At 40.6% G+C, this 24,034-nt stretch overlaps 1 protein-coding gene across 7 annotated transcripts in view; it reads right to left on the bottom strand.

The window, feature by feature from the left end:
- The window catches only part of ZNF451 (zinc finger protein 451), a 130,936-nt gene that overhangs the window by 22,674 nt on the left and 84,228 nt on the right, over positions 1 to 24,034 (bottom strand). For all 7 annotated transcript variants that reach the window (XM_040249214.1, XM_040249216.1, XM_040249221.1 and 4 more), the window contains exons 8-12: positions 23,587 to 23,740; positions 22,947 to 23,094; positions 18,717 to 20,296; positions 16,879 to 17,022; positions 18 to 148 (exon numbers count right to left, since the gene is read on the bottom strand). In XM_040249214.1, the coding sequence (XP_040105148.1) occupies positions 18 to 148; positions 16,879 to 17,022; positions 18,717 to 20,296; positions 22,947 to 23,094; positions 23,587 to 23,740 (2,157 nt within the window). The remainder of the gene's footprint in view (positions 1 to 17; positions 149 to 16,878; positions 17,023 to 18,716; positions 20,297 to 22,946; positions 23,095 to 23,586; positions 23,741 to 24,034) is intronic.

Below are 24,034 nucleotides of genomic sequence, written 5' to 3'. Positions count from 1 at the left end.
ATAAAGCCGTGACTCACATGCATACATATGGCGAAATCAGCAGCATCTTTTCTCTTGCTGCAGCGAGGATGCAGGAAGAAGCAGCCGATGCGATTCAGGTAGTTGTAGACCTTACAGTGGGCCGGGGGCTTCCAGTTGGTGTTTCCCCCTGTCGTGTTCGGAACAATAGACAACACTGCTGTTTACCCCAGGCATAAACGAGGAGTCAAACAAAAGAAGCCAGGACAGAAGAGCAGACATAACTGAAAATTCCATAAGGAAAAACAAATACTAGGAGAAAAACGTTTCTAGAAAAAAAGTACCCGAGTAGAAGGCAGAACAGGCAGTTCCAGCACAGGGTGCTGCTGAAACCTCAGGAAAGTAGACATCTGCTCCAAACCTGACTAGTAAGCGGAAGACGCACAGGGACGCTCAGCAGAGTCACAGTCGTGTGTGGAATTCTTTGGTGGTGTTCTACATGAATGTATGCATTAGTGGATTTTTTACAAGTATGTTAAGGCTGCTCGCTGAATTAAACAAGTGGTCAATCAGGAAAGCTGGACTCACTAAAAGCCTTATCTAGGTCGGTGGGTTTCTATCTTCAATCCTAATCCTCTTCTTTGTACACGGTTTCCTATCAAATGTGGCAAATGCACCATATTTCATTGTACTGTGCTTTAATACTTTTTTTTTTTATTACAAATTGAAGGTTCGTGGCAACTTTGCCTTGACTGGGCTTATCAATGTCATTTATCCAACAGCATTTGCTAACTTGCTGTCACATTTTGATGATATTCATGATATTTCACACTTTTCCATCATTATTATATTGTTACGGTGATCACTGATGTTACCATTGGAATTGCTTGGGTGCACCACAGACCATGCCCATACAAGACAGCAAACTTAACTAATAAATGTTCTGTACATTCTGATCGCTCCACCAAGTTGCCCTTCACTGCCTTTCTGCCCTTTTGGGCACCCTACACCTTGAGACACAATATTGAAGGTAGGCCAATTAATAACCCCACAATGGCCTCTAAGTGTTCTAGCGAAATGAAGAGTCTCAATTTCTCAAATTAAACCAAAAGCTAGCAATGATTAAGCTCAGTGAGAAAGAAATGTCCAAAGACTAGACAGGCTTAAAGGCAGGCCTGTAGCTAGATGACCATTATATGATGACCATTATATCTACTACTACGGGCAAGAATCCCTTAGAAGAAATGGAGTAGCCATCATAGTCAACAGAAGAGTCCGAAATGCAGTACTTGGATGCAATTTCAAAAATGAAAGAATGATCGCTGTTTCCAAGGCAAACCATTCAATATCACAGTAATTAACGTCTATGCCCCGACCAGTAATGCTGAAGAAGCTGAACGGTTCTATGAAGACCTACAAGACCTTCTAGAACTAACACCCAAAACACATGTCCTCTTCATTATAGGGGATGGAATACAAAAGTAGGAAGTCAAGAAACACCTGGCGTAACATGCAAATTTGGCCTTCGGAGTACGGAATGAAGCAGGGCAAAGGCTAAGAGAGTTGCCAAGAGAAGCACTGGTCATAGCAAAAACCCTCTCCCAACAACACAAGAGAAGACTCTACACATGGACATCACCAGATGGTCAATACCGAAATCAGACTGATTATATTCTTTGAAGCCACAGATAGAGAAATTCTATATGGTCAGCGAAAACAAGACCGGGAGCTGACTGTGGCTCAGATCATGAACACCTTATTGCCAAATTCAGACTTAAATGGAAGAAAGTAGGGGAAACCACTAGACCATTCAGGTATGACCTAAATCAAATCCCTTACAATTATACAGTGGAAGTGACAAATAGATTCAAGGGATTAGATATGACAGGCAGAGTGCCTGAAGAACTATGGATGGTGGTTCATGACATTGTACAGGAGGCAGGGACCAAGATCATCCCCAAGGAAAAGAAATGCAAAAAGGCAAAAGGGTTGTTGGAGGAGGCCTTACAAATAGCTGTGAATAGAAGAGAAGCAAAAAGCAAAGGAGAAAAGGAAAGATATAAGCATCTGAATGCAGAGTTCCAAAGAATAGCAAGAAGAGATAAGACAGCCTTCCTCAGTGATCAATGCAAAGAAATAGAGGAAAACAATAGAATGGGCAAGTCGAGAGATTCTTCAAGAAAATTAGAGATACCAAGGGAACATTTCATGCAAAGATAAGCTCAATAAAGGACAGAAATGGTATGGACCTAACAGAAGCAGAAGATACTAAGAAGAGGTGGCAAGAATACACAGAAGAACTATACAAAAAAGATCTCCACGACCCAGATAATCACGATGGTGTGATCACTCACCTAGAGCCAGACATCTTGGAATGTGAAGTCAAGTGGGCCTTAGGAAGCATCACTACGAACAAAACTAGTGGAGGTGATGGAATTCCCATTGAGCTATTTCAAATCCTAAAAGATGATGCTGTGAAAGTGCTGCACTCAATATGCCAGCAAACTAGGAAAATTCAGCAGTGGCCACAGGACTAGAAAAGGTCAGTTTTTATTCTAATCCCAAAGAAAGGCAATGCTAAAGAATGTTCAAACTACTGCACAATTGCACTTATCTCACATGCTCAAAATTCTCCAAGCCAGGCTTTAACAGTACATGAACCGTGAACTTCCAGATGTTCAAGCTGGATTTAGAAAAGGTATAGGAACCAGCGATCAAACTGCCAACATCCGCTGGATCACTGAAAAGCCAGGAGAGTTCCAGAAAAACATCTGTTTCTGCTTTATTGACTATGCCAAAGCCTTTGACTGTGTGGATCACAACTGACTGTGTGGATCACAACACACTATGGAAAATTCTTCAAGAGCTGGGAATACCAGACCACCTGACCTGCCTCTTGAGAAATCTGTATGCAGGTAAAGAAGCAACAATTAAGAGCTGGACATGGAACAACAGACTGGTTCCAAATTGGGAAAGGAGTACATCAAGGCTGTATATTGTCACCCTGCTTATTTAACATATGCAGACTATATCATGCAAACTGATGACAAGCTGGAATAAAGATTATCAGGAGAAATATCAATAACCTCAGATATGGAGATGACATCACCCTTATGGCAGAAAGAGAAGAACTAAAGAGCCTCTTGATTAGAGTGAAAAAGCTGACTTAAAACAACATTCAAAAAACTAAGATCATGGCATCTGGTCCCATCACTTCATGGCAGACAGATAGGGAAATAATGGGAACAGGGAGAAACTTTATTTTCTTGGGCTCTAAAATCACTGCAGATGGTGACTGCAGCCATGAAATTAAAAGACTCTTGCTCCTTGGAAGAAAAGCTATGACCAACCTAGGCAGCATAGTAAAAAGCAGAGACATTATTTTGCTGACAAAGGTCTGTCTAGTCAGAGCAATGGTTCTTCCAGTAGTCAAGTCTGGATGTGAGAGTTCAACCATAAAGAAAGCTGAGCACTGAAGAAAGCTGAGCACTGAAGAACTGATGCTTTTGAACTGTGGTGCTGGAGAAGACTCTTGAGAGTCCCTTGGACTATAAGGAGATCAAACCAGTCAGTTGAAAAAGGAAATCAGTCCTGAATATTCATGGGAAGGACTGATGCTGAAGCTGAAACTCCAGTAATTTGGCTACCTAATGCAAAGAGCTGACTCACTGGAAAAGACCCTGATGCTGGGAAAAACTGAAGGTGAGAGGAGAATGGCTGGATGGCATCTGAAGTGTTACACTGAATGTCATGCTGTTAAAGTGCTCTGAAGACAGAGGATGAGATGGGTGGGTTGCATCACTGACTAGATGGATTTAAGTTTGAGCAAGCTCCAGGAGTCGTTGCTGGACAGGGAAGCCTGGTGTGCTGCAGGCCATGCGGTCACAAAGAGTTGAACACGATGGAGCAACTCAACTGAGCTGAGGCCCCACATCACGCTTTTCAGCGGGGGATCAGGCAAGCAGACAGGTAATCCCCAGGGACTCTGACTTTGAAAGCCAGTGAGATTTGATGACAGAAATTCCACAGGACTGAGAGAAACAGAGACTCTATTCTTGGAGGGCACAAACAAAACCGTGTGTCCACCAGGACCCAGGGGAAGGAGCAGTAACACCACAGGAAACTGAGTCAGACTTGCCTTGAGTGTTTCAGGATCTCCTACAGAAGGCAAGGGTTGGGAGTGGCCTGCCATGGAGAAAGGGGCCCTGGTAGATGCATCTTGGTGTAAGTTCTCTTAGAGGCTGTGATTAGCCCTACCATAGAACCTAGAGACTCTAGGACTGGGTGACTCAGGTCAAACAAGTAATAGGGAGGGAGCGCAGCCCCACCCATCAGCAGACAATTGGATTAAAGTTTTCCTGAGTATGGCCCTGCCCATCAGAGCAAAACCCAGTTTTCCCCACAGCCAGTCCCTTCCATCAAGAAGCCTGCACAAACCTCTTATCCTCATTCACCACAGGGCAGACAGAAGAAACAACAACTACAATCCTGCAATCCCCAAGAAGAAAACCACAATCACAGAAAGCTAACCAAATGAAAAGAAACAGGATTATATCCCAGATGAAGGAGCAAGATAAATCCCCCCAAAACAACTAAATGAACTGGAGATAGGCAACCTTCCAGAAAAAGAATTCAGAATAATAATAGCAAAGATGATCTAGGATCCTGGAAACAGAATGGAGAAGATGCAACAAATGTTTACCAAAGACCTAGAAGAATTAAAGAACTAACAGAAATGAACAATACACTCAGTTCAGTTCAGTCACTCAGTTGTGTCCAACTCTTTGCAACCCCATGGACTGCAGCACACCAGGCTTCCCTGTCCATCACCAACTCCTGGAGCTTGCTCAAATTCCAATCCATTGAGTTGATAACGCCATCCAACCATCTCCTCACTAGAAGGAATCAATAGCAGAATAACTGTGGCAGAAGAATGGATAAGTGATCTGGAAGACAGAATGGCAGAAATCATGCTGCAAAACAGAATATAGAAAAAAGAATGAAAAGAAATGAAGACAGACTAGGAGGCCTCTGGGACAACATTAACCACACCAATATTCTCATAATAGGGGTCCCAGAAAGGGGGAGAGAGAAAGAGAGAAAGGACCCAAGGAAATATTTGAAAAGATAACAGCTGGAAACTTTCCCAACATGAGAAAGGAAACAGTCAACCATGTCCAGGAGGTGCAGAGCACCAGGCAGGATATACCAAGGAGAAACACACTGAGACACACAGTAATCAAACTGACAAAAATTAAAGACAAAGATAAAATATTAAAAGCAACAAGGGAAAAAGGAAGAAGAGCATGAAAGGGAAATCCCACAAGGTTACCAGCTGATTTCTCAACAGAAACTCTACAAGCCAGAAGGGAATGGCATAATATAGTCCAAGTGATGAAAGGGAAGCAGCAACAACCAAGAATGGTAATAGGATCATACATATCATTAATTACCTAAAATTTAAATGCACCAAGCAAAAGACATAAGACTGGCTGGGTGGATACAAAAACAAGGCTCATACACATGTTATTTACAAGAGACCCACCTCAGATCTAGGGACACTTACAGACTGAAAGTAAGAGGATAGGAGAAGGTATTTCACACAAATGGAAATGATAAGAAAGATGGAGCAGCATTACTCATATCAGACAAAATAAACTTTAAAACAAAGACCGTTATAAGAGACAGAGAAGGACACTGAAGATACAATTATAAATATATATACACCCAACACAGGAACACCTCAATGCGCAAGGCAAATATTAACAAACATAAAGGGAAAAATTGACAGTAACACAGTGTTAGTGGGGGACTTAATACTCTACTTTCATCAATGGAGAGACCATCTGGACAGAAAATTAATGAGGAAATAGAGGCCTTAAATGACACTTTAGACAAGTTGGACTTAATTGATATTTATAGAATATTCCAACAGACTGAACATTCTTATCAAGCATACACAGAACATTCTCCAGGACTGACCACATGCTGGGCCATAAGGTGACCCTTGGTAAATTTTGGAAAATCGAAACCATATCAAGTATCTTTTATTATCACAACACTATGATATTAGAAATAAACTATAAGAAAAAAACTCTAAGAAACATAAACACGTGGCAGTTAAGTGATATGGTATTAAACAACCATTGGATCACTAAAGAAATCAAAGAGGAAATTAAAATACCTAGAAACAAATGAAAACAAAAGCACAATGGTCCAAAACCTATGAGATGCAGCAAAAGCAGTTAGTTCTAAGAGGGAAGCTTATAGCAATACAATCTTTACCTCAAAAAACAAGAAAAGTCTCAAATAGACAACTTAACCTTACATCTAAAACAACTAGAAAAAGAAAACCTAAAGAGAAAAACAAAGAAAACCTAAGCCTTAGAAAAGGAAGGAAATCATAAAGATCTAAGCAAAAATAAATGAAATAGAAAAAAAACAATCGCAAAGATCAATGAATCTAAAAGCTGGGTCTTTGAAAAGATAAAAATTGAAAAACCTTTAGCTAGACTCATCAAGAAAAAAAGAGAGAGGACTCAACTCAATAAAATTAAACCTGGAAAAGGAAAATTTACAACTGACTGCACAGAAATGTCAAGGATCATAAGAGACTACTATGAAGAACTGCATGCCAATAAAATGGACAACCTGGTAGAAATGGACAAATTCTTAGAAAGGTACAGTCTCCCTAGACTGAACCAGGGAAAAATAGAAAATACGAGCAAGCCAATCACAAGCACTGAAATTGAAACCATGATTAAAAACCCCCCAATAAACAAAACTCCAGGACCTGACAGCTTCACAGGCAAATTTTATCATTTAGAGAAGAGTTAACACCTATCCTTCTGAAACTTGTTTCAAAAAACTGGAGAGGAAGGAAAACTTCAAAACTCATTTTATGAGGCCACCATCACCCTGATACCAAAACCAGACAAAGATACCACAAGAATAGGCCAGTACCACTGATGATTTCCTAGTGGCTTCCTAGTGGCTCAGTGGTAAAGAATCTGCCTGCAAATGCAGGAAACTCAAGTTCCATTTCTGGGTCGGGAAGATCCCCTGCAGAAGGAAACAGCCACTCATTCCAGTATTCATGCCTGGAGAATCCTACGGACAGAGATGCCTGGCAGGCATCTTGCGTCCATGCGGATGCAAGAGTCAGACACGACTTAGTGACTAACAACAACAAAGCCACTGATGAACACAGATGCAAAAATTCTCAACAGAATACTACCAATCCAACAGTATATTAAAAAGCTCATACATGATGATCAAGTGGGATTCATTCCAGGGATGCAAGGCATCCACCAATCAATCCATGTGACACACCACATCAGCAAACTGAAGAATAAAAACCATACGATCATCTCAACAGACTAAAAAGCTTTTGACACAGTTCATCACCCATGAATGAGGAAAAACTCTCCAGACAGGGGGCAAAGAGTACACAGAACACAGTAGTGTAACTGCCCAATGGTGTCCAACTCTTTGCAACCCTATGGACTGCAGCCTGCCAGGCTCCTTAACATAATAAAGGTCATACATGATAAATGTACAGCTAACATCATACTCAATGGTGAAAGGCTGAAAACATTCACTCTAAGATCAGGAACAAGACAATGATGCCCACTCTCGCCACTTTTATTCAACACAGTTTTGGAAGTCTCAGCTATAGCAGTCAGTGAGAAAAAGAAGCAAAAGGACTCTAAATTGGAAAAGAAGAAGTTAAACTGTCACTGTTTGCAGATGACCTGATACTAAATATAGCAATTCCATTTACCATAACATCAAAGAAAAAAAAAAAAAAAAACTTAGGAATAAACCTACCCAAGGAAACAAAAGACATGTACTCTAAAAACTATTAAGATGCTGATGAAAGAAATCAAAGAACACATAAACAAACGGAAAGATATACCATGCTTGCAGATTGGAAGAATCAGTATTGACTCAAAAATGACTATGCTACCCAAAGCAGTCTACATACTCAATGCAATCCCTATCAATGACATTTTTCACAGAACTAGAACAAAAAATCTCAAAATGTGTATGGAGAGACAAAAGACCCTGAATAGTCAAATCAATCTTGAAAAAGAAAAATGGAGCTGGAGGAATCAGGCGCCCTGACTTTAGAATAGCAAAGCAATTCAGTATTCGTCCCTAGAGAACCCTAGGAAAAGTATGAAAAGGTAAAAAGATTTGACATTGGAAGATAAACCATGCAGGTTAATAGGTGTCCAAAATGCTACTGGGTAAGAACAGAGAAATAGCTCCAGACAGAATGATGGGCTGAGCCAAAGCAGAAATGACACCCAGTTGAGGATGTGTATGATGGTGAAAGTAAAGCCCAATGCTATAAAGAACAATATTGAATAGGAACCTGGAATGTTAAGTCAGTGAATCCAGGTAAACTGGACGTGGTCAAATAAGACTGACTATTAACATTTTAGAGATCAGTGTACTAAAATGGATGGGAATGGACAAATTTAACTCAGATGACCATTATATCTACTACTGTGGGCAAGAATCCCTTAGAAGAAATGGAGTAGCCCTCATAGTAAACAAAAGAATTCGAAATGAAGTACTGGGTACAATCTTAAAACCAACAGAATGATCTCTTGGTTCATTTCCAAGGCAAACTATTCAACATCACAGTAATCCAAGTAACACAGTAATCCAATGACTAATGCTGAAGAAGCTGAAGTCAAACAATTCTATGAAGAACTACAAGACCTTCTAGATCTAACACCAAAAAAAGGTGTCCTTTTTATCACAGGGGATTGGAATGCAGAAGTAGGAAGTCAAGAGATACCTGGAATAACAGGCAAGTTTGACCTTGGAAGCAAGGCAAAAACCAACAGAATGTTGCCAAGAGAACACACTGGTCATAACCAACGCCCTCTTCCAACAATACAAGAGATGATTCTACACATGGACATCACCAGATGGTCAATACAGAAATTAGACCAATTATATTCTTTGCTGCCAAAGATGGAAAAGCTCTAAACAGGCAGCAAAAACAAGACGAGGAGCTGACTACAGCTTAGATCATGAGCTCCTTATTGCAAAATTCAGGGTTAAATTGAAAAAGTAAGAAAATTAGTCCATTCAGGTATGCCCGAAATGAAATTTCTTATGATTATATGGTGGAACTGAAAAATAGATTCAAGAAATTAGACCTGATAGAAGGGTGTCTGAAGAACTATAGATGGAGGTTCATAACATGGTACAAAAGGTTCTTAACATGGTACCAAAACCATCCCAAAGAAAAAGAAACGCAAGAGGGTAAAATGGTTATCTGACAAGGCCGTACAAATGCTGAGAAAAGAAGACAAGCAAAAGGCAAAGGAGAAAGGGAAAGAAACATCCAACTGAATGCAGACTTCCAAAGACTAGAAAGGAGGATAAGAAAGTGTTCTTAAGGGAACAATGTAAAGAAATAGAAGAAAACAATACAAGGGGAAAGACTAGAGATCTTTTCAAGAACATTAGAGATAGCAAGGGAACATTTCATGCAAAGATGGGCTCAATAGAGGACAAAAACAGCAAGAAACAAACAGAAGCAGAAGAGATTAAGAAGAGGTGGCAAAAATACAGAACTGGGCAAAAAAAGTCTTAAGGACTTAGATAACCATGATGGTGTGGTCACTTACATAGAGCCGGACATCCTGAAGCGTGAAGTCAAATAGGCCTTAAGAAGCATTAACTATGAACAAAGCTAGTTGCAGTGACAGAATTCCAGCTGAGCTATTTCAAATCCTAAAAGATGATGCTGTTAAAGCACTCTACCCAATATGCCAGCAAATTTAGAAAACTCAGCAGTGGCCACAGAATTGGAAAAGGTCAGTTTTCATTCCAATCCCAAAGAAGGGCAATGGCAAAGAATGTTCAAACTACCGCACAACTTCGCTCATTTCACATGAGGGCAATACAATGCTCAAAATCCTTCAAGCAAGGCTTCAGCAGTACATTAACTGAGAACTTCCAGATGTACAAACTGGATATAAAAAAGGCAGAGAAACCAGAGAGCAAACTGCAAATATCCACTGGATCACAGAAAAAGCAAGAGAATTCCAGAAAAACATCTGCTTCTGCTTCATTGACTACGCTAAAGCCTATGACTGTATGGATCACAAGAAACTGTGAAAAGTTCTTCAACAGACGGGAGTACCAGAACACCTTACCTACCTCCTGAGAAACCTGTAAGGCAGGTCAGGAAGCAACAGTTAAACTGGACATGGGACAAACAACTGGTTCAAAATTGGGAAAGGAGTATGATAAGTCTGTATATTGTCACTCTGCTTATTAATCTTATATTCAGAGTTCAGTTCAATTGCTCAGTTGTGTCAGACTCTTTGCAACCCATTAGACTGCAGGACGCCAGGCCTCCCTGTCCATCACCAACTCCCAGAGTTTACCCAAACTCACGTCCATTGAGTCAGTGATGCCATCCAACCATTTCATCCTCTGTCGTCCCTTCTCTTTCTGCCTTCAGTCTTTCCCAGCATCAGGGTCTTTTCCAATGAGTCAGCTGTTCGCATGAGGTGGCCAAAGTACTGGAGTTTCAGCTTCAACATCAGTCCTTCCAATGAACATTCAGGACTGATCTCCTTTAGGATGGACTGGATGGATCTCCTTTAAGTCCAAGGGACTCTCAAGGGTCATCTCCAGCACCACAGTTCAAAAGCATCAATTCTTCAGTGCTCAACTTTCTTTACAGTCCAACACTCACATTCATACATGACCACTGGAAAAACCATAGCCTTGACTACATGGACTTTTGCTGACAAAGTAATGTCTCTGGTTGAATATGCTATCTAGGTTGGTCATAACTTTCCCTCCAAGAAGGAAGCATCTTTTAATTTCATGGCTGCAATCACCATCTGCAGTGATTTTGGAGCCCCAAAAACTATAGTCAGCCACTGCTTCCACTGTTTCCCCATCTATCTGCCATGAAGTGATAGGACCGGATGCCATGATCTTAGTTTTCTGAATGCTGAACTTTAAGCCAACTTTTTCACTCTCCTCTTTCACTTTCAAGTGGCTTTTTAGTTCTTTACTTTCTGCCATATGGGTGGTGACATCTGCATATCTGAGGTTACTGATATTTTTCCCAGCAATTTTGATTCCAGCTTGTGCTTCACCCAGCCCAGCGTTTCTCATGATGTACTCTGCATGTAAGTTAAATAAGCAGGGTGACAATATACAACCTTGACGTACTCCTTTTCCTATTTGGAACCAGTCTGTTGTTCCAAGTCCAGTTCTAACTGTTGCTTCCTGACCTGCATACTGGTTTCTCAAGAAGCAGGTCAGGTGGTCTGGTATTCCCAGCTCGTGAAGAATTTTCCAGTTTATTGTGATCCACACGATCAAAGGCTTTGGCATAGTCAATAAAGCAGAAACAGATGTTTTTCTGGAACTCTCTTGGTTTTTCCATGATCCAGTGGATGTTGGCAATTTGATCTCTGGTTCCTCTGCCTTTTCTAAAACCAGCTTGAACATCTGGAACTTCATGGTTCACGTACTGCTGAAGCGTGGCTTGGAGAATTTTGAGCATTACTTTACTAGTGTGTGAGATGAGTGCAATTGTGTGGTAGTTTGAATATTCTTTAGCATTGCCTTTCTTTGGGATTGGAATGAAAACTGACCTTTTCCAGTCCTGTGGCCACTGCTGAGTTTTCCTAGTTTGCTGGCATATTGAGTGCAGCACTTTCACAGCACCATCTTTTAGGATTTGAAATAGCTCAATGGGAATTCCATCACCTCCACTAGCTTTGTTGGTAGTGATGCTTCCTAAGGCTCACTTGACTTCACATTCTAGGATGTCTGGCTCTAGGTGAGTGATCATACCATCGTGATTATCTGGGTCGTGGAGATCTTTTTTGTATAGTTCTGTGTATTCTTACCACCTCTTCTTAGTATCTTCTGCTTCTGTTAGGTCCATACCATTTCTGTCCTTTACTGAGCTCATCTTTGCATGAAATGTTCCCTTGGTATCTCTAATTTTCTTGAAGACATCTCTCGACTTGCCCATTCTACTGTTTTCCTCTATTTCTTTGCATGGATCACTGAGAAAGGCTTTATCTCCCCTTATTCTTTGGAACTGTGCATTCAAATGGGTATAGCTTTCCTTTTCTCCTTTGCTTTTTGCTTCTCTTCTATTCACAGCTATTTGTAAGGCCTCCTCCGACAACCCTTTTGCCTTTCTGCATTTCTTTTCTTTGGGCATGATCTTGATTCCTGCCTCCTGTACAATGTCACAAGCCTCCATCCATAGTTCTTCAGGCACTCTGCCTATCATATCTAATCCCTTGAATCTGTCACTTCCACTGTATAATTGTAAGGGATTTGATTTAGGTCATACCTGAATTGTCTAATGGTTTTCCCTACTTTCTTCGCTTCTCCATCTTTGGCTGCAAAGAATATAATCTATCTGATTTCAATGTTGGCCATCTGGTGATGTCCATGTGTAGAGTCTTCTCTTGTGTTGTTGGGAAAGGGTATTTCCTATGACAAGTGTATTCTCTTGGCAAAACTCTTATTAGCCTTTGCCCTGCTTCATTCTGTACTCGAAGGCCTCATTTGCCTGTTACTCTAGGTGTTTCTTGACTTCCTATTTTTGCATTCCAGTCCCCTATAATGAAAAGGACATGTTTTTTGGGTGTTAGTTCTAGAATGCCTTGTAGGTCTTCATAGATCCATTCAACTTCAGTTTCTTCATCATTACTGGTCGGGGCACAGACTTGGGTTACCATGATACTGAATGGTTTGCCTTGGAAGCGAACAGAGATCATTCTGTCATTGTTGAGACTGCATCCAGTACTGCACTGTGGACTCTTCTGTTGACCATGATGGCTACTCCATTTCTTCTAAGGGATTCTTGCCCATAGTAGCAGATATAATATGCAGAGTACATCATGCATAATGCCAGGCTGGATGAATCCCAAGACGGAATCAAGATCACAGGGAGAAATATCAACAACCTCAGATATGCAGATGATACCACCCTAATGGCAAAAAGTGAAAAAGAACTAGAGAGACTCTTGATGACGGTGAGAGGAGAGTGAAAAAAGCTGGCTTAAAACCCAGCATATAGAAAACTAAGATCACAGCATCCAGTCCTATCACTTCATGGCAAACGGAGTAAAAATGGAAACTGTGACAGATATTTTTTCTTAGGCTCCAAAATCACTGTGAATGGTGACTGCAGCCATGAAATTAAAAGTCACTTGCTCCTTGGAAGAAAAGCTATGACAGACCTAGACAGCATATTAAAAAACAGTGACAACACTCTGCTGGCAAAGGTCCGTCTAGTCAAAGCTATGGTTTGTTCCAGTAGTCATGTATGGATGTGAGAGGTGGGCCACAAAGAAGGCCAAGCACCAAAGTATTGATGCTTTCTAATTGTGGTGTTGGAGAAGACTCTCGAGAGTCCCTTGGACAGTGAGGAGATTGAACCAGTCCATCCTAAAGGAAATCAACCTTAAATATTCATTGGAAGGACTGATGCTGAAGCTGAAGCTCCAATACTTTGGGCATCTGATGTGAGGCATCAACTCATTGGAAAAGACCCTGATGCTGGGAAAGATTGGTGGAGTGGGGAGAAGGGGACGACAGAGGATGAGATGGTTGGGTGGCATCACCAACTCAATGGACATGAGTTTGAGCAAACTCTGAGAGATACTGAAGGACAGGAAAACCTGGTGTGCTGCAGTCCCTGGGGTTGCAAAGAGTTGGACATGACTGAGCAACTGAACAACAATGCAGTTACAGTCCTCAAAGCAGGATGGTAGTGGCATCAATATAGAAATACAGATCAACAGAACAGGACAGAAAACCCAGAAATAGGCCTAAACAGTTAAGGCCAGCTAATCCATGACAAAGTAGACAAGTTCACACAATGGTGGAAAGGCAGTCTCTTCAACAAATGTTGCTGGGAAAACAGGACAGCAACATGTAAAAAAATTAAATTAGCTCATTCCTTAATTCCATATGCAAAAATAAGCTCAAAATGGATTAAAGCCCTTAATGTGAGACAAGACCATATAAACTCTTAGAGGAAAACATAGGCAGAACATGCTCTGACATAAATTACAGCAGCATCTTTTTTGATACATCTCCCAGAATAATGACATAAAAACCAAAATAAACCAATGGGACCTACTTAAAACCTGCAAAGCAAAGGAAACAATGAACAAAATGAAAGACAACCCAGAGAATGGGAGAAAATATTTGCAAACGATGTGACTGATAGGGATTAGTCTCCAAAATTTACATTTTATGACACTTAACAGCATCAAAACAAACAGCCCCTCAAAAAACGGGCAGAGACTGGAACATACATTTCTCCAATGAGGACATACAGAGACACCTATGAACAGATGTTCAGCATCTCTAAGTATTAGAGAAATGCAAATGAAAACTACAATGAGGTATCCTCTCACACCAGTCAGAACAGTTACCTTCAAAAAACCCAGAAGCAACAACTGCTGGCAAGAGTGTGGTGAAAAGGGAACCCTGTTATACTCTTGGCTGCAATGTAATTGGTACAGCCAGTATGGAGAACGGTATGGAGGTTCCTGAAAACACTGAACAGAGCTACCATATGACCCTGCAATCCCACTCCTGGGCATACAGCTGGAGAAAAATGCGATCCGAAAGGAGACCGGCACCCCTGTCCTTCACTCACTGCAGCACTGTTTACAACAGCCAAGACATGAAAGCAACTTAAACGTCAATCAACAGAGGAACGGATAAACAAGAAGTGGTACATATATACAATGGTGGATTACTCAGCCATTAAAAAGAGTGAAATAATGCCATTTGCAGCAACATGGGTGGACCTAAAGAATGTTATACTGAGGGAAGTCTGTCAGACAGAGAAGGAGAAATGCTGTATGACATCCCTTACATGTGGAATCTAGAAAGAACTGATACAGAGGAACTTACTTACAAAACAGAAAGAGACTCAGAGAGTTAGAAAACGAACTTATGGTTTCCAGGGGAAAGGGATAGTTAGGGACTTTGGGAAGGCCGTGTACAAACTGCAATTTAAAATGGATAACCAACAGGAACTATTGTAGAGCACGCGGAACACTGCTCAATGTTGTGTGTGCCAGCCAGGAAGGGAGGAGGTCTCGGGGGAGAATGGATACATGTATATGTATGGCTGAGTCCCTTTGCTGTTCACCTGAAACTACCACAACATTGTTAATTGGCTATACACCAAAACAAAATTTAAAATTTAAAGTTAAAAAAAAAAAACTCGTGATTGGGAAGATGTGAAGAGGTCAAAATACCAACAGCAACAGGAGTCTGGAAGAAGTTGATTCCAACTTTCACGGATGACTTTGAGGGGTTCAAGAACTCAGTAGAAAACGGAACTGCAGATGCGGAGGAAAGAGCAAGAGAACTAGCATTAGGAGCAGAGTATGAAGGTGTGACTGAACTGCTGCAATCTCAAGGTAAACCTTTAATGGATGATGAGCAAGACAAGTGGTTTCTTGAGAAGGAATCTACCCTAGTGAAGACGCTGTGATGACTGTTGAAATGACAAGTAAGGATTTGAAATATTACATAAACTTAGTTGATAAAACAGCAGCAGGGTTTGAGAGGATTGATTCCAGTTTTGAAAGAAGTTCTACTGTGGGTAAAACGCTATCACACAGCACTGCAGCCTACAAAGAAATCATTCATGAAAGGAAGAGTCAGTCAAGGCAGCAAATTTGACTGCTGTCTCATTTTAAGAAATTGCCATAGTTGTCCCAACCTTCAGCAACCACCACCCAGATCAGTCAACAGCCATCAACATGGAGGCAAGATACCACCCCCACCAGCTGAAAGATTATGACTCACTGAAGGCTAAGGTAATAGTTAGCATTTTATAGCAATAAGATGTCTTTCAATTAAGTCATATTTTAAGACATAATGTTCTTGCCGACTTAACAGACAACAGTATAGTGTAAACATGACTTTTATATGCATAGAGAAACGAAAAAATTCGTGTGACTTGCAGTGGTCTGGAATTAAACTTCAGTTATCTACTGGGTGTGCCTATACGCAAGAGGCTCACTGTACTAAATTTCAGTTAATCAAAGAGAAGTCTCTCTCCCAGGTTTGGTCAATGGCTTATGAAGAGATTTAGTGATGGCCAAACCAACCTGAATGTACCCGATCTCATGTCATCTCCGAAGTTGAGCCTGGTTAGTACCTGAATGGGAGATTTATACAAAGATGCACATTTATAAACAGTAAGGAAAAACTGAAGAGGCAGTTATGTAGAAAACACAGTAATTCTGTGGTCCAAGTTCAAAAGCTAACTCTATTATTTTATTTTTATACTTGGCAAAAAAAAAAAATAAACTTCTCAGCCTAATTCCTTATATTTAAAGGGAGAAAATTGTAATAATTAGTAAGCATGGGCTCCCCTGGTGGTTTCAGGTGGTAAAAGAATCTGCCTGCACTGCAAGAGACCCAGGTTCAATCCCTGAGTCAGGAAAATCCCCTGGAGAAGGGAAATGGCTACCTACGCCAGTATTCTTACTTGGAGAATTCCACAGACAGAGGAGCCTGGCTGGTTATAGTCCATCAGGTCACAAAGAATCAGAAACGACTGAGCGACTATTTTTCTTTTTTTAAAAAAACAGTACCTGGCATTCTGTAGGTATTAAATAGGCTCTTTCAATCTGTAGCTACAGATTTATAAACTGTCCACCAAAAAGAGGTAACACCTATCACAGAGAAATACAAGGAGAAAAATATTCTAGTACTATAACTATAATGCACGGTGACAAAATTTCAATTTTGTTTCTATCTCCTATTCAGGAAGGTTCAAGAAGAGTCCTTTTAAAGCAAAACATATTCTAAGGTGTGTGTAGGGAGTGGGAGAGGTTGCCTCAAATGTTTTTCTTATTGCCATACCTTGAAAGCCCCAAATAAATGTTCCTTGGTTAAGATGCCCTGGTAGGTGACCAAAAAAGTTGGACCAGTTATCGAAGTCCACAAAGACTATGTGAGTCATAGTCCGCAGGTAATCCAAGTCTGGGAGCTCAACAAGCTCTTCATCTGAGAAAAAAGAAACATTGACAGGCATTTGAAAAGAATTAGCTAAAAACTTTTCAACTTGTCAACTTAACATTAATCTTGCATGTTTTTTTACTTCTATCTAAGGCATGTTGTGAAATCCAAAGGACACAGTATATTTAGATAAAAATATTTTGAATATTTCAGAAATGACTATCCTTTCTACAAATATGTGCCACTGATCCTAGCTTTCTTTAAAAGTCATTTACAAAGGGAATTTTTTTTTTTTTTAATTAGTGTACTGGAAGATCTAGAAGACCAGGCTTTAAGGCTAAGTAACAACTAAAACTCGCACCATTCATCAAAATAAACTTTAGAGGTTACTTGCTAAGAACTTTCTTGCTACCAGGAGTCTGTTCTTTTCCTAACCTGGACTGATCCATCGCCACGCCTCTGGCTCTATGCTGTGCCCTGGAGTGCAGACACGAGACAGGCCCACACGCTGCTCCTAGGCGCCTCCCGCCAGAGACACATCTCCGCTCTCCCAGGGCCTCTCCGCCCTGACCCTCTCCGACTCTTGTTCTCCCTCCTCTTCCCTCCGTCACAACTCTCTACCTTGACAGGGCCTCACAGTTTCCAGGGGTAGCAATGAAAACCCTGAATGTTTAAACTCTTTCTAAAACAGCTTCTACTCCACCTAATAAAGACTGCCTCAGAAAGAGCCTGCCATTCTTTCTCATTTCTAAACCATGTATTTTCTTATCTCTCTTCTTAAAATACTCAGTAATTTAGGTTTAGATATGACAATGACCTCCCGTCAAACACAGACCAACACAAATTCCCCAAAAAGAACAGAACAGAACATAAAACAGTATGGCCACGGTTTCACTGTTAGAAGAGTTGAATGGGGCTGGAGTACATCATTTATTTAATCAACATAAAACACATGCCTAATGGTGATGACAAGAGCCACCTGTGCTACAGAACAAGTCTAAAAATTCAGTAGTTCTTAACAATACTTTACTAGCCAAAACTTTTACATATCCTCATTTTTCCACTCTATACTGCATAATTTACAGAGTCAATTTTTATTTAAAAGAATATATAATTAAAGTTATACTCAAAAGGAAACAATCATACTTCTAAACAAAATAAAAACATTGCACTCTTGTAGAGTTCTTCAATCTTATCATAGAAGGAAAGTCTAGGGTAATCCACACCTCAGTATTCTGCCTGGTTTCTTGTTTCCACTTAACAACTAATTTCTAATTGCTATTTTAACTCTTAAGTAAAGGCTTTTCTTCCAAAAGGGAATAAGGAAAATAAATTCTCAAGTGATCTTTAAGACTTCTCAGAGAATAAGGCCAAAATAGAAACAAAAAGAAATCACTGACTTATCCTTTTACTGAATTTTAGCCTAAATGATAGTAATGTGCAGTGTACTTTCAAATCTGACTTTCAGAAAGACCATCCATTTTCCTTATCTTTCAAAATTCCCAAGTCTTTTGGAAAAGAAAAGAAAACGTTCTCTAAAATATCTATTAGTGTAACAGGTACTCTTTGTCCCCTCAGGTTGAGAGGGCAGTTGCAGGAAGCATCGGGAACACGGGTCTCTGTATCTGCTGCAGAAATGATTACCCCATCTCACCCGACCCCGGGCGGGCTGCCCCCTGGCGCGCACCTATCAATCACCAGCACGTGGGATGCCACGCCTCAGGGCTGGTTACCTGCCGTACCTGCGCTCTGGCCGCTGAGCTCCGCCTCCGTGGCTCTCTCCGGTTCTGCAGTCTGCAGCCCGCCTGCGGTCTGTCTGGGCTTTCTCTCTGCCCGGGCGGGTGGTGGGCTCTTGGGCTCGGCCGAAAGGCGGGCCCCCACCGGCCCCCGCAGCGAGCAGTGCTTCCTGTGGAAGTGCTGCTGTGCGCTCTCGGGGTCCTGGAAGGCCTTGGTGCACGTGCCGCACTTGATGAGGCCCCGCGGCGGGGCCTCCAGGTCCGCGTGCGCCTGGCGCACATGCGCATGCAGGTCACCGAGGCTCTGAGTTGTGGCTGAGCAAACGCCACAGCGGAACCACAGGCGGCCCTGGCCCAGCAGGGTCTGCAGACAGCGGCCGTGGTCCTCCCGCCTGTTGACTTTGCAGAGGTAGCTCTCGCGGCAGCCGCAGGTCAGCAGATTACCCGTCTCTATTACTGGAAAATCACTCTCCGTTTTAATGGAAGGTTCCCTTTTTTCTGACACAAATACATAGTCTGTACTGTGGTGCTCCTTATAATGAGTCAAAAATGCATCTTCCACGTTAAAACTCAGATCGCAAAGCCCGCAGAAGTACTTCATCTTTACCTCACTGTCGTGCTCATCTTGGCAATGTCGTTGTAGTGTTTCCATCTTGTGAAAAGTCTTTTTGCAATGGGTGCAGCTGTACCTGTGAAACTGGTGGCTTGTTAAAGACATGCAGTGTTGCTTTACGCATTCTTGGGAGTCAAACATATCTTCACAAATTCGGCATTGCCATTTACCCCTCAGAGGACTGTTTGCTGGGGAGTGATCAACAATAGTAATAGCTGAAGCATTCTCAGCAGTCAGCTCACTCACCAGCGCTGTAGAGGATGATGGCAAAGTGTCACCTGCCACCTCATTCGTCTCATAAAAATACCTGTGTCCACTGTGAAACTCAGTCACATGGGCCATTATAGCCTCTTTCCTCCTCAACTCCTTTTTGCATGTCCGACACCAGAAAAGAAAGTTATTTAAATGTGCCCCTCCATGAATGCGGCTCATGTGTAAACGGATGACTCCCAAATCTTCACACACCTTCCCACAGACCACACACTTGTAACACATTGTGTTTGCTGAGAAAACATGCTTTTCTACTGCATCTTCACTGGGGAAGCGTTGATGGCATTCACAAAACCAGGTTTTAACAAGTGACCTTTCCTTCGGAAAACAAACCACACCCCCAAGGCTTTTACCTCCTAAATTCATCTTCTTTTTTGGAACAGTGCTACAATCCTCTGAGCTAGATTCTTGAGAGGACATATTTCTTTTCAGTGATGAAAATTTTGACTCATCTTGCAACAGGTGCAAGTCAGAAGGAGGTTTGTTCCCTTCACTGCTGTGGCAATAAAGTAAGATTGATTCTTCCACTGAGTTAATGAGTCGGACTTTGTGTCCTGAATTCTGCTTGTGATTCCAGATACTGGTTTCATCCACAAAGACATGGTTGCAATGTGGACAGTAACCTCTCAGGAGGAATTTCTCTGCCACCTGAGCAATGCTCTTCTCAGCGAGAGCTACAGGACCAGCATTTCGACAACGAACTCTAAATTGGATAAAAAGATAAACTTGTAAGTATTTCTAAATGCAGTATCTCTGCTTTTTATTGTAGTAATTATTAAGTAGACATGTGTACATAGCACTAAAGATTGTTTTTCAACAAAGAGGCAGATGATATAATAATATCTTATCTACCTGAACATTACCTACATTTTGTCTGATTTTAATCCATATAACCAAAGGATAAAACTAGAATCAAAAAAAATGTTTTTTTAATCCAGACAAATTTTATAAAAGTAGAAACCATGTAAAATGCACTGACAGGACTGTTATGAGACAAGCAGCTAGCCAACTCCTCTATGGTACAGAGGAACACAACAGCGACGTTCCCAACAACCTGGTGCATGTGCTTTAAGAATGGACTGATTTTAGGTCAGGAGCACGCCATGCTCATGGTTGCTTTTACACTAAAAAGTGTCTGACATCACTGTTCATCAGGGAAATCCAGATTAAAACCAAATGAGACTCTCAAAAGAACAACTAAAATGAAACAAGACTGGCAACAGCAAACCTTGGCAAGGATGTAGAGAAACTGCAACTCTCTAACCTTGCTGGGAGAGACATGCACCAGTGCACACTGGGAAAATGTCGAGTAGACTTATAAAACTAGATACATATCTACTCTTTGATCTTGCAATTCCAATCCTAGATATTTATCCAAGAGAAATGAAAACATATTTCTATAAAATGATTTGTATAAGATGCACATAATAGCTTTATTCACAACAGCTAAAAACTGAAAAAAATCCAACGGTCCACCAACATGAGAATGAATAAGCAAATTGTGCTATATTACTCACAAATAAAAGAGAACAATGAACTAAACAATATGGATGAACTGTAAAGATGCTATGACAAACACGAAAGAGTGCATACTATACATGATTCCATTTACATAAAGATCTAGAGGAGATATATCAAGGTAAGGTAGAAAAAATATCCGAACAGACTGCCTGGGGATGAGAGGGTGGGAGATGACCAGGAAGGAAGGATGGGTTGACAGCTGTATCCAGTCTACAAATCATAAAGGTTAAGGGGGCAGAGGGCTAGGAATGAAAAACACATGAAAAAAATCATAAAGGTTAAGATTTGTAAACTTCAATAAATTGAAACAATACGTCAGAAACAAAGAACTATAAATAATCATTAAGCGTGGTAAGGTGCATAAAGATTTATAAGAATGGCAGTGTTGAGCATTATCAAAGTTGGGAGATGGATGAGAATTGATGCTTTAGAACTGTGGTGTTGGAGGAGACTCTTGAGAGTCCCTTGGACTGCAAGGAGATCCAACCAGTCCATTCTGAAGGAGATCAGCCCTGGGATTTCTTTGGAAGGAATGATGCTAAAGCTGAAGCTCCAGTACTTTGGCCACCTCATGAGAAGAGTTGACTCACTGGAAAAGACTTTGATGCTGGGAGGGATTGGGGGCAGGAGGAGAAGGGGATGACAGAGGATGACACGGCTGGATGGCATCACTGACTCGATGGACATGAGTCTGAGTGAACTCTGGGAGTTGGTGATGGACAGGGAGGCCTGGCGTGCTGCGATTCATGGGGTCGCAAAGAGTCGGACACGACTGAGCAACTGAACTGAACTGAACTGATACTAGTCTGTTGACATGCATACAGTGAAATTTTCCATGAAATAATTAACAATAAAAATCCTGGCAGGATGAGGATTTGACCTCATGAACTCAAGAAATACAAGTCAGAACTAGGACTGTTAACATCAGTAATTATACCGAGTTTATACAGAGTAATTATACTCAGCTGCCTGTTCTTTTGAGAATGTATTTTACTTGAAAGTTTGTGAAAACAACTGTTCTAAGTAAACAAATGCAACTGTTATCACTTAGTAGATACAAACTTTTAATGCATTTTAGAGAAATAAGGAGAGGGGAGACCTAAGAGAGCATCAAATGCAAACTACAGTCTTTGAATTATGAATCCAACAAACCAAATGTAAAAAACTTCATGAAGTGACCAGGGAAAATTTGATAACTGATCAGATGTTTGATGATATTAAAATACTAGTTTTTTAGGTATCATGGTATTACAGTTATTTTTCTTTAAAAAAAAAAACAAAGAAAGAACGCTTATCATCCATAGGTATATCCTGGAGTATTTACAGATAAAATAACAAGATTTGCTTCAAAAGTAAGAACTTGCAGGGAGGAAAGTGTCATGTAGTGACAACTACTGAAGCCTGGTGACAGGTGTATTAGGGCTTATTATACTCATTACTTTTGTATATTGCTTGATAATTTTCATTGTAAAGACAAAAATACCACACTTGATTATTTGATCAATTTGGCCTTTGACTGACATGCAATTTTTCACATGTTTGTCATACTTTCCATGCTAGCTGACTCAAAGCCAACATTCTATCTTAACCCTCTCCTCCCACAGGCACAACCCTCAGCAGCCCACACGAAACTTACAACTGTCAGCTGGTTTTACGTCTACAGCAGTATCAATGAATCCACTTTTCTCATACCTCTCCTCTTACTATGGTAAATTTGGGTAATGTCCAGGCAAATATCCATTCTCATTTTAAAGGAGAGAAACACACAATATAAAACTATTTGTTGAATCCCCCTGTTGGTGAAGAGCCTTTTGGGCAGGACCAGTACAAACCTGAAATGGGCAGTAAGCTCCATGTGGGAACGTAGGGTCTGGTGGCAGGCCACACACTTAACTTGAAATGGAACATCTTTGCACAGAGAGATCAAAAGTTTCTTTGCAAAAGATGGAAATGATATTGGCTGTGCCACTGCCTTGTCATCTGAAAGACAAAACGAACTATAACTTGCAAAGACTCGAGTGGAGTGACCCGGCCTTCCTCCCCTCTGCCTTTCTCAACATCCGGTTAGTAAGTGAAAGAAGATAATTATTTATGTGATAAAAATCTAAGAAAAGTCATTTCTAGCTTCAGTTAAGTGCGATGGATGCTGAACTCATGCTCAAACTAAAATCTGAGTTTAAATGCAGGGAAATACCCAACTTCCCAAGGGATATACAAAAACATTATTGTGCATAAATGTTTTCTTCCCAAGTTTGTCTTCATTCCTCAAAGTAAACCTTACTCTTGGGTACAGATAAATATTAAGAATCTTTTTTTTTTGAAAAATAAAAACTGAGATAAACATCTTTCACTTTCATGGTTCTCAAAATTAATGTGAAAATAAGTTATCTCAAGAATTATCTGAGATGTACAGTAAATCAGCAAAGGTTAAAGGAGTTTAATAATTTTCATCAGAATAGAGTATGAACATACCACCCAGTTTAAAACTCTGATGGAAATGATTCTTTCCAGACATATGCTTCAAACACTCATCCTTGCTGCTAAAAAGGAGGAAGCAATTTGGACACGCAAAACACTGAATAATCTGAGGAAGAAGGTTGTTTTTATGTCCATCATCTGCAGCTTCCTAAAATATAAGGCAAAGCTATATTATAGACAACTAAAATCAATATTCAGTTTCTCAAGTCAACTTTCAAAATAACCTATTTATTATACATTTGGAATATTTTGTATCAGTTTTTAACATGAAAACTTTTCTTCCCTGTGAACTGTGGAATTGTTTTATCATAAATAAGGTCCCATGTATGAATTTTTAAATTTTTTCCTTAAAAACAAATTGTTTCCATCTTTCTGTGACAATAAAGATAAAAGTACGTTTGCTTTCTAGACATTTTTATATATATGCAATATTATATAAACG

The sequence above is a fragment of the Oryx dammah genome, unplaced genomic scaffold (assembly GCF_014754425.2).
Source record: "Oryx dammah isolate SB20612 unplaced genomic scaffold, SCBI_Odam_1.1 HiC_scaffold_11, whole genome shotgun sequence".
Classification (NCBI taxonomy): Eukaryota; Metazoa; Chordata; class Mammalia; order Artiodactyla; family Bovidae; genus Oryx; species Oryx dammah.
This window is presented reverse-complemented; position numbering and strand designations above follow the sequence as displayed.